Here is a 12282-nt window from a genome sequence, read left to right as displayed (position 1 = left end):
GCTAAAAATCCCAATTCGGAAACGGCCTAACACATATGTTGTCACGGTAACACGTGTGTTAGAAAAGGACAAAAAGTGTGCATATATCGTATATTTGTCCACGAGTGTATTTCGGATGTTCTAGCAGCTTATAATTTTAAAGGTGCTTATATACCTCAAATTTCGATCAGATGAACATTATTTCTGGACCGTGAAAATGCGTGAAAAGTCATTTTCACGGCGGGTATTTTTGAATTGTTTTAAACAAAAAATGTTTTTTTTAAGAAATATAATATTAAATAATTGTTTTAATATGTAAGAACACTTTAAAATAGTGATAGAGAGATGATTTGATTAAAAAATTTAGCAAATTTTGCTTTAAAACGTTTTCTGCTACAAGAAAGTGTAAAATGACGATGTTTGTGAAATGGTTTGTACAGTGCTTCTTCCTTGTTAGTGTCTCTCAGAATTTTGTTTATGTTATGTCGGTTCTTTTTAACTTGTAATAAATAATGAGTGCTGAAAATAAATCGGTAAGTTGAAATGTTTATCAAATAAATTTAAATTCAACTAATTGTTTCGAATAACTGAAAGAAACATGTACACATGTGAACTGTACAAACCATTTCACAAACATCGACATTTTACACTTTCTTGTAGCAGAAACGTTTTAAAGCAAAATTTGCTAAATTTTTCAATCAAATCATCTTTTTATCACTATTTTAAAGTGTTCTTACATATTAAAACAATTATTTAATATTATATTTCTTAAAAAAAACATTTTTTGTTTAAAACAATTCAAAAATACCCGCCGTGAAAATGACTTTTCACGCATTTTCACGGTCCAGAAATAATGTTCATCTGATCGAAATTTGAGGTATATAAGCACCTTAAACTTTCTTAATTCTGGTTTACCAGGAGTGTCAAAATAGGGGAGTTCTTTCATCCCATAAAATTGTTCATATTTCGGATGTTCTACTTCATCTTGTATTTATCTTTTATAACCTTGTTTGTGTTTACAAAATGAAATCTAACAAAATACAAAATTAGTTTTTGTAAAATATATTTTGTGAAATGTAACCCAGTGAATTGCAAATCTTCCAAGTTTAAAACTAAGGTATGATTTATAAGAAAAAATTAGAAATTTGTAAATCCATAATTAATATTGTTAAAAAAGCATTTGGTTAAAATTATTGTTTTTTTTTCTATATTTATAAAATCAATTTTTAAATGCCTCTTGAAAACAATTTATTTTTGTTTTAAGAAACAAAATGCACTTTATCTATTCTTGAAATTAATCAAAGCACTTTTTATTGAAGTTAGTTATTGAATTTTTTGAATTTTAAATGATAAAATCATTACAATTTTTTTTAATACTCTACTGTTATTTGTGTATTAAATAAAAAAATACTCCTATTTTATTTTAGTTTGCTTAAATTGTTGAATAATTCAGACACACAAAAGTTTTAGCTACTTTTCGGACAAAACCGTACAAAAGTCAAATTAATTATAAAATTCTAAGAAATAATTCTGAAATTAGGACCTACAAAATTTAAGAATTTCAAAAAAAAAAAATACAAAAAAAGATATTAAACGACGTGATTTGGTAATCTTAAATTAAATTAAATCTTAATTATTCCTACACTGACAAAAGAGTTTGGTTTTGACAACAAAACGTTTGATTGGTATTTAAGCAAACAAAAATTTTGTGCTGCTTCAACAAAATTTTGATTGTCCTAATCAAACTTTGACTAACACAATAACATAATTTCTATAAAACTTATTCAATTACACTCTTATTACAGAATTTTCGAAAGGTTTTTTTCTCTACTTTAAGAATATGAAATCCAAATTTTTCCTTTTAAAGCGTTTTTTCTTAAAATTTAAGGAAAAAATTCAATTTTCAATCCTTAAAGCCGTGTAAAAATTTTTTTTTTTTGTCTCAAAAAATATCATTTTTTGTGTATTTTAACACCATGGAGAAGAAAAAATGGGAATAGCTGATTTTGAAGGGTAAATTTGAAAAATTGTAATTTTTTATGTAAAAAAAAATCCAATTTGACTTTGAAAATAAGCAGATCCCATTTCTGTCAAAAAGTGATTTTTAAATTACACAAAAAATGCTATTTTTTGAGACAAAAAAAAAAAAATTTTTTTTTAAACGGCCTTAAACATCGAAAATTTAATTTTTTTCCTTAAATTTGAAGAAAAAACGCTTTAAAAGGAAAAATTTTTAAATTTGGATTACATATTCTTAAAGTAGAGAAAAAATCCTTTTGAAAACCCTATAATAAAAGTGTAATTGAACAAGTTTTATAGAAATTATGCTCAGTTGAAATTTAGAGGAATCTACTGAAATTAATTTTTGGATTGGAAACAGTTGAGGAATTTTGCCCCAAAAGTTGTGACTTTTTTTTTCAACAAAAACATCAAAAAGAGGTGCGACCGTTAAGAGTTAATTATGATTTATTTCTTTATTTACATGATTCTCCACAAAGATTCATTTTGATAAGATGTAAATAAAAAAAAAATCGGACAACGAGGGTTCCGTACTCGAAGCGAACTTATTTGGTATAAAAACAAATGTTTAAAAAATATGTGTTGTATGCTAAATAATATATGTGATACAAAAAGGAACAATTTTCTTAAATTTTTTTAAAAAAATGTACAATTGTTTCTTCTAGGATTTTGAGAAAAAGTAATAAACTAATGAAATATACATTGACAATTTTATTAATTATTAAAAATATTGAGAGGAACATGAGGATATGCAAAAGTAATGATCTGGGAGAATTGACAATTTAGTAATTAATAAATTAATTTTTTAGAGTCGTTTTTTATTTTTATTTCTGCGTCGTGCCATTCAATTAATAAAATAAAATAAATAATCTTTCAGTTATTTCTAAATAATAAGGCATTATGTCGTCTGTTCAACGATCTTTTGCACAAAAATTGAACAAGCAACATGCAGCCGATGTTCGACGACAGATTGCTACTTCAACTTCATATTCGAAGAATTTATCCAAAAGTGGAAGCAGTGTTTCTGGATTTTCTTCAACGGTTAGTTACTAATATCAATATTATTTGTAAACTTTTCTTACAGTAGTACTACCCAAGCAAAAATTTACAACCGGCGCAGCGTTGCGCCAGTACTGGCAAAGTACTGACCGCCAATATTGAACCAATACTGGCATATGTTTGGGATGATAACGTTTATTAGCACTAGTCATTAGTAATAACTTAGTACTGGCGTTCAGTACTGGTTCAATACTGGAATTTAGCAGTAATTCTGTATTTTGCCAGTACGGGCAAAATTATAGTAACCAGTAATAAGTTAGCACTGGTAGATATTCAAAGCATTAACTATTAATAATAATAAATTATTATAATAACTTTTAAATTGTTATTTTTTTATATTAACATTTTTACTCTTTATTTTATTATTCAAATAATTTCTTCAAATATTATAAAATATATATTAATTTGTATTTCTTTAAATTAGCGAAATTGAATGAAATTATTGGTTAAAATAGAGTTTATTTGATTCAAATATATTTTTTCAGTGTAAGAAAAATAATTCGAGAACTTCATTAATTATGTATTTCTTTTATTAAAAAGTTTTAATATTAAATTTAAATTTCATAATTCCGTTAACGAACGCATTGCAGTAATCGAAAATAAGTATTATTAAAATAATTTTAAAAAAATATGTATGTAAATTTAATTTTTAACCAACAAAAATACACAATTTTCACGTCTATGAAGTTGGGGTCGACGCTCAACGTCGAAAATTATTTTTCACGGGACCAAAAATAACAAATCATTTTTAAAAAAAGTTTTGGGTTCACATAATACCTTAAAAAGTATTTCTTAAGGTATTACATATTTGAACCGAAAATCTTTAAAAAAAAAAAATAATTTGACATTTTTGGTCCAGTGAAAAATAATTTTTGGCGCTGAGCGTCAACGCCAACTTCATGGAGGTCAATTTTCATAATTTTTCTGGATACTGGCATTCGGTATTGAATTAATACTGACCGAGTACTGGTTTGCCATTACTGTCTCAATAATACTGGCACAGTACTGGTACTGGCATGCCGGTATTGGCTTGCAGTATTGGCACAGTACAGAATTTAAGGCCAGGTCCAAGTGAGGCAGCGCCATCGACATTGATACTAAAATTTTGGAAAATTTTCAACAACCTTTTCTTGAAAACAAGATGGTCAAATACTTTTTCCTTTATGGATAATTGATTATTGGCAAGATATACATCAGCTAAAATTTTTTTTGAGTTAAAATAATAAAAAAAATTTCATGTCAATAAATTAAATATGAGCACTTTTTTCACAAAAACTGTAACAGTACTTTCTCTGAAATTACAATCAAAAATGCAATTTCCATTTGGAAAATTAATAAACGCTAAAAAATACACGACCTAAGATTTACCAATCACGAAAATAACAAAAAAAAAAGTATTTTAACATAACATATTTTACTCATTATGACAGCCGTTTGGCAGGTTATATATGTCACCAGACGTTTCGCAGATTTGCCGAAAGGAGGAGATTGGCGCTGTTGCTAACCACCTGAAATACATAATCTACCAAAGGGCTGTCACAATCAGTAAAGCAGTATCAATATGTTAAATATTTAATAAAATTTTTTTTTTCTTATTTTCGTGATTGGTAAATCTTAGGTCGTGTATTTTTTAGCGTTTATTAATTTTCCAAATGGAAATTGCATTTTTGATTGTAATTTCTGAGAAAGTACTGTTACAGTTTTTGTGAAAAAAGTGCTCATATTTAATTTATTGACATGAAATTTTTTTTATTATTTTAACTCAAAAAAAGTTTTAGCTGGTGTATATCTTGCTAATAATCAATTATCCATAAAGGAAAAAGCATTTTACCATCTTGTTTTCAAGAAAAGGCTGTTGAAAATTTTCCAAAATTTTAGTTTCAATGTAGATGGCGCTGCCTCACTTGGACCTGGCCTTAAGGGTAGGTCCTAGTAAGGCAGCACCACCTATATCGAAACTAAAATTTTGGAAAATTATTTACAGTATTTACTTGAAAGCAAGACAGTAAAATACTTTTTCCTTTAGGATAATTGATTATTGTCAAGAAATATACCAGCTAAAACTTTTTTTGAGTTAAAACAATGAAAAAAAATTAATGACGATAAATTAAAAATGAGCATATTTTTTTACGAAAACTTTTAAGATATTTTCTCGGAAATAACAAAAAAGAATGCAATTTTCATTTGGAGAATTAATAAACACTAAAAAAATACACCAGAAAAGATTCACCAATCACGAAAATAACAACAAAAACTTTTTTTAACATAACACATCAACACTATTTTACTGATTTTGACAGCCATTTGGTAGATAATAAATGTCACAAGTTATTTCGTGATTCTGCCAACAGGAGGAGATTGGCGCTGTTGCTAACAAATGCAAATTATCCTAAAGGAAGAAGTATTTTATTGTCTTGCTTTCAAGTAAATATTGTAAATAATTTTCCAAAATTTTAGTTTCGATATAGGTGGTGCTGCCTTACTAGTACTACCTGAACCAATACTGGTAAGTCAACTGTCGGCCAGCCAGTATTGGTGCATTATTGCGCCTGTTGTCAATATCGGCGTTTGACAGAAAGTTTTGCTTGGGTATTGTTAAAAAATTACACTCATATAGCATATATCGTAACATATTCGTCATAGAAAACATCCGTCTGATGTTATATTGGAAATAGAAAAAGAAGTGAAATATAGAATTTTATTGTAACAAAACTCAATTTTTGTAATACAAAAATAATTTCTTAATTAGAAGGATTAATAAAAGAAATTAAAAATTTAAAAACGAAACTAAATTTTTTTATTAAAATTAAAGTATGTAATAACATTAATATTAAAACTAAAACAAACAAATGAGACATAAGTTTTGAACATTCAAATGAACGACATTTTTTTGCAACTTCTTTAAGTACTTTTTTTATTACAAAATATTGTTTTAAATATCTAAAACGAAGTTATTAATTAAATAATTGTTTAATTTACTGTTGTATTTTACATTGCCATCGTAATTTTTAATAATTTATAGATTACAAAATAATATTTCGTTCATTTGAACATTCAAAACTTTTGGCTCATAATGAACAATTAATTCGTGATTTTCTTGCCTAATAAAGCCACTTAAAAATCTTAAAACTTTTATGTTCCATAAGAGACTTTAACAATTTATATTAATTTATAATTTAATACAAAATTTTAATTTCATTTTTAATTTAATTGAAATTTTATTTTTGTTAAAGATGTCTCTCTGTGAAGTATTAGAACCTCTTGACTATGAAGAGTTTTTACTTCAACATCAAGCTGTTTTAGATAGAGATCCTCTAAAACCAATATTAGATTTTCCTCCCAATGATGTCGAAGTAAGAGTCATAAAAAGGAAAATTCGAACAGAAGAACCAGTTATTCCCTATGAATCTTTGTAAGTACCCCTTTAATACATCTGTTTAATTACTTTTTTTAGTGAAAAAAAATATGGACACCTAGGGTAAATGACCCTATTACCGAGCCTTTAAGGCATTTCAATATTATTTGCAACAAGACAAGGCTGGAAAATGGTTGATATATGTTCGAAAAAATTTTCTCCTGTCATCCAACCGTTTTCAGGTCGACCGAGACCCTAATGCTCAGGCATTTTAGTTCAAATTGCTTCTGGAAACCTTTTATAAGAAAAATTACAGTTGAAGGACATATCTGGTCTGCAGCGTTGACTGTAATTAAAACCGTTAAATTTTCTTTTTCGTTGTTATTTACAATGTTGTAAACATTTTTTCCCCCTTTTAGCTACCAAAACTTTTTTTTCTTTTATATTTAGTTGTAGGGCAGTTTCATCGCAATCGAATATTCTCAAAGGATCAATGTTTAAAAGCTCTTTTTCATTTAAATATTCTTCGACTTCTTTGAACCAACTCCGTATAAAGTCTTCACTTATCGATGCACGAAGGAGACTTACGTTTTCGGCCATTCTTTGTCTTAAATTTTCATGACGTTGAAGGAAAGCTTCAAACCAATGCCGACCTGTTCTGTTGTCAGTAAATGGTGTAATTTTTTTTACAATTTAGCGACATTTAAACGCAAAACAATTCACAATTTTTTAAAAAATAAAACAGAAAAAATAACCTACCTTTGTAAACACAAATAACCAAAAACAACAACTGACTGAAATGTCAAATGAATGCCTTGAAGTTGCCGTTCGCGCATCGGTAATCCGGACGCGTGTAGAAAATTAGACCTGATTGCCGAGGCTCGTTAATTAGATAACACGTAAAATTAGGTTATTTATTTATTACATATCTCCGCAGTCCTTTGAGGACCATATAACTACAAAATGTGCTATGGTGAAACAATTCGAAAATACAAAAATAAGAATAACTATATGCAATATGCCCTGAAATAATCAATTTTGACGACGCGACGGCTAGTGACGTACTTAAGAAGAAAATCGTTGAATACAGAAGGATTAGCTGAGATTAAGTCAGTGTTAGTATTCAAAGATCTGTACATTAGGTTAATAAGGTAGCACCCGAAGTTTATCAGAGTACTATTTATTAAAGCTATGTCACTTAGACGAAAATAAAAAATATCGTCACGTCACGTAAAAAACGTGGTATATTGAAATTAATTAAGTCAAGAAGAGTTGGGCAATCAATTTTATATTGAATAATTTTCAAGATAAACATGGCCGCAGAAATGATGCGTCGTTCGTTTAAAGTTATAAAATTAAAGCGCTCACAAAGCATTATACATATAATCAGATCCCCTTGGAGGGTATGTCCCACCCATGGACGTAAGAAGTAAATGGACCCAGCACGTTGTATGTTTGATAGACAAGGGGGGTAAAACCGATCTTCGGTGAAGGGTGAGGCATTGGTGGAAGTACGTTGATTGGCCGTTTAGTACGCTTGCGCCGGCGCGCGTAATTTAAAACGAATAACATAATTATAAAAAGTAACTTGTAATAAAATCCGTAAATTTCAATCTAAAAAAATATGTTTTTCAAAAAAGTGTCCATTAAATTAATTAATAACATTTTTCTGTAAATATTTAATATGAAACAGATATTTTCCAAATACAAAACAATATGCAATAAATAAAATATAACACGATATAATAATGTTATTAATAATACAAAATGAATTATAAAAAAATTAATAAAAATAAATTATGAATAGATACATTTAAAAGAAATATGATCAACTATTTCTATAAATAATGAAATTAATAATTAAAAAATGTCACATAAAAATTGTTAAAAACATAACCTGTACCGTGAACAAACAGAGAAACACGAGATAAATACTTACCTGTGATATGTCACATTTTTCTTATTTCCATTTGTTTTAATAGTCCGAGAATTTTCACACGTTTTAATAATGTATTTTTCATATTTTTTTACCATGTTTTACTTATTCTAAGATTATAATAGAATGCATAATTAAAACCGCTAGACACATTGTCAACAAACAATAGTCGATTTCCATTTTGCATCGTCTGCTATACACGACGCAATGTTCGACCAATCACAGAATTTCCACCAATTCATGCGCACTGAACAGTTCTCCTCTTACCTACATGAGTCCCCACCCCGCAACTTTGTGCTGGGTCCATTTACTTCTTACGTCCATGGTCCCACCCACCTTGAAGGCCAAAAATTTGAGAAATCGTTTTTGAATTTTATCAATACTATCAGAATATTTTTTTTAGTAGGGAGACCATATTAAATTCGCATATTCTGCTGAGGGTCTAACTAAAACATTAAAAAGTGTGGTAAAAGTGCCAATGTTTGAGAAACTCTTAGATGACCTCAAAAGATAACCTAGGGTCTTTGAGACACTAGCAACTAACGACGTGATATGGTCAGTAAAGTTGAGATTGCTAATAAAAGACACACCGAGATCCTTGGCAGATGTAACCCTTGTTAAAATTGTGTTATTAATATTATAAGAAAACAGAGCTAGTGTTCCCTGCTTATGGAAGGACATGACCTGAAATTTAGATAAATTCAAAGAAAGTTTGTTAGTGGTGCTCCACTGGAAAATTGAATTCAGATCATCCTGTAAAAGCTCAACGTCATGTGTAGACAATATTCGTCGAAAAATTTTAACGTCATCAGCAAAAATAAAAACCATAGAACTAATATTCGCTACGGACATGGCCTTTAATATATGCCGGATATGACTATCAGCGCTCCATGTGGCAAAATTAGGCAATTTTCGTTGGACAACGATAATGACAGATCAATAGTAATCAATGTAAATAATATGAATGTTATAATAAAAACGGGGTTTGCTGCAATAAACCATGAAATTGAATTTCGCCCAGAAACAATTAAAAAAGGGAAGGCTTTAGCGATGATTCACGTTGTCAGGGTGGAAGAATTTAGAGTTAATGGAATCAGTGAAGCAATTAAAGCAAGTGTGATTCGTCAAACGTCTGTCAATTCTCCTCCTTATTCAGTTAATTTAATGGTAGTTTTTTATTTTAAAAGATATATATATATATATATATATATTGCTTTTTAAAATTCCACTTACACATATAAACGAAAATAATTTATTTAAACAAATAATTAAAGAGAATGTAGGATATAACATAACCTCAAAATTAAAAAATAATTTTTAATGCAAACAAAAACTAAATATAACCCATTTTTAAAGATTTAGTTATAAAAATTTCGGATAAAATTATGTTAAGTAATTATTTTTTAACATTTGACATTTTTTCAGAATAAATAAAAATCGAATTTTTTATCTATTTTTTATAAAGGATTAATTTAAATTTTGAGAAACTTTCTTTACAATCGAAATATTTTTTTAATTGTTAAAAAATTGTAAACAATTCAAATTTTATTTCATAATTAATTTTTTTACAACATATTTTTAACACTTTAAAAAAATTACGGTTGAAGAGAATTGTTTCACTAAATAACAAAAACTTTTGGTTCAGAAAAAAGTTCAAATTTGTAAAGAAATAATTATCTAATAAAAGATTTTAATTGAAAATAATTTTTTCCAAAAAGTGCATATAACTAGATCTTTCAAAATTACTTTAAATTAATTTTAAATAATTTTTTGTTTATGTTAATAGCCATTTTCACCATCCTCCATAAAAAATGCAACCTAAAATATTTTTTCCAGCTTGACTCAAATCGAAAAGTTACTTATGTTTCATGTACATGCGTAGCACAGGCTGGTGGAAAATGTAAACATATATTTGCATTAATACATTATATAAATACTAATAGAAGTATCAGTAAAACTAATCTCGAGCAACAGTGGGGAAAACCTTCAGACAGTCAAATTGGCAAAGAATTATACGCAAAGGGTTTAGCTGTTGCAGACTATTTTAAATGTAAAAATTAAAAAAAAATGTTAATTGTTTTCCATATGATCTAAAGTCTTCAGATCTTAATCACTCGTGTGCTTTGCGATCTGTTCTTCGTGAAGAAAAATCAGAATCTGAAAGAATAGTTAAATCGATTTTAAGCGACTTTATTAATCTTGCAGTTGCTTCTAGCCAAGATAGAGTCTGTGATACGTGTATTCAGCAAATTTTAGACAAAACTTAGAAAATGATTATATATTTTGGAGACAGTTCAGATGATGTGGAAGCAAAATTTCTTGATTTTTATCGCCAAGAAATATTACTGTTTGAAAGCGAAATAATGAATCTTTGTTTGAGAACGAGAAATCAGTCAAATTCACAAGAATGGTTTGATGCAAGATTTTTAAGAATTTCGGCAAGTTCAAAAGCACATTCAATTAAATGTCGCAAAACAAAAAGCATTGAAAACCTTTTAAAGGAAATGTTTAATCCAGTGAAACTAGTTGGAGCAGCAAAAAAAAATTTTAGTTACGGTCGAAAAAATAAACGCGTTGCCATATCAGAATGTGAAACAGTTTTTAAAACTAAAGTTATCGCAGTCGGTCTTTTCGTTCTTCAAAGTCAGCCATGGCTGTGTGCAAGTCTTGATGGTATCGTCGTCGAAAGCGATGAAATTAAATTATTAGAGATTAAATGTCCCATAACTTGTGAGCAAAAACCTATTTTCGACAAGGCTACGAATACATTTAATGTCTCTTATCTAAAAAAAGTAAACAATGAAGATCAGCTAAATCCATCGCATCAATATTTCACTCAGTGCCAAATTGGAATGTATGTTACGGGACTACAATCTTGTGACTTTACGTGTGGTCGCCTTGTGGAAGGTTTTTAATTAATATTCAGAGAAACGAAAATTTTTTAAAAAGCGTAGTAACCGTTTTAGAAAAATTTTACTTTCAGTATTATTTAAAGGAGCTTTACCAAAGAAAAAACAATTTATAAAGTTTTGTATTGTTAAAAAGTTCATTTAAGAAACTAGAGATTATTCTAGAACTTATACATCGTTTCTATTGTCAAAATTTAAGTTAAATAATATTTTATTAATACTAAAATAAGATTTAATTTTGAAAAAATTAAATTTGACTCATCTTTAGAAATTAGTTTAATGACTAATTTAATTTTTTTTAATGATGTTAAAAATATCTCATTAGTATTAAAGAGAAAAAAAAGTATTTAAAAATTTATCTAACTATTTTGTTGCCAAGAAATTAAAATATTTTAATAAAATGTAGACAGTTTATTAGTGTCAAAAAATTAAGACAGATTATTATTATTATTATTTTTATTATTATTGTCAAATAAGAGTGTATATTGATGTACAAAGTCGAAATCTGAAATAAAAAAATTGAAATGTATAATGTTACATTAAATCTCTGCGTCTTCAAATTCGCAGTCTTTGAAGATTGGAGGCTGCAAATTTACTAATGCACAACACATAAATAAAATGTTGTCCGCATTCGGTAATAAATGCATGGGTAGTTTGGCCAATATATTATAAATCCTTATCCGTTGCATTATTCGTTCAATATGTATGCGAAATTTCGCAACTTGATATGTTTCTTCTACTTCCTCTTCAGAAAATATTCCGTTTTGTAAAAAAGGTGGCATAACAAGAATAATACCTGACCCTTTTTCGTCAACGGTGCTTTGAATACCGGGAAAACCTTTATCTGCTAATACGAGATCATCTGGCTTCAACAAATCTAAGATTCCACTAAGTGTTGTGATCTGAGAATCACTGATTCGACCGCCATAACATTTAGAGACGAAAGATACAAGTCTAGATGGAGTGCAGCCAACCAAAACTTTAATTGTAAATCCTTTTTTGTAGTGAGAATATGTCTGTACTTT

The 12282-nt window shown here is 28.1% G+C and overlaps 1 protein-coding gene across 1 annotated transcript in view; it reads left to right on the top strand.

Annotated features, from left to right (window-relative positions):
- Nucleotides 1-934: 934 nt before the first annotated feature.
- The window catches only part of LOC127278151 (dedicator of cytokinesis protein 7), a 37087-nt gene continuing 25739 nt past the window's right edge, over nucleotides 935-12282 (top strand). Inside the window, exons 1-3 of the mRNA XM_051299711.1 lie at nucleotides 935-1096; nucleotides 2876-3039; nucleotides 6291-6469. Coding sequence (XP_051155668.1) covers nucleotides 2899-3039; nucleotides 6291-6469 — 320 coding nt within the window. The 5' untranslated portion in view covers nucleotides 935-1096; nucleotides 2876-2898. The remainder of the gene's footprint in view (nucleotides 1097-2875; nucleotides 3040-6290; nucleotides 6470-12282) is intronic.

This window comes from Leptopilina boulardi, unplaced genomic scaffold (assembly GCF_019393585.1).
Source record: "Leptopilina boulardi isolate dan_hultmark-lab unplaced genomic scaffold, ZJU_Lbou_2.1 LbouV2_195, whole genome shotgun sequence".
Taxonomy (NCBI): Eukaryota; Metazoa; Arthropoda; class Insecta; order Hymenoptera; family Figitidae; genus Leptopilina; species Leptopilina boulardi.
The sequence above is the reverse complement of the archived record's forward strand: the minus strand, read 5'-3'. Positions and strand labels throughout refer to the sequence as shown.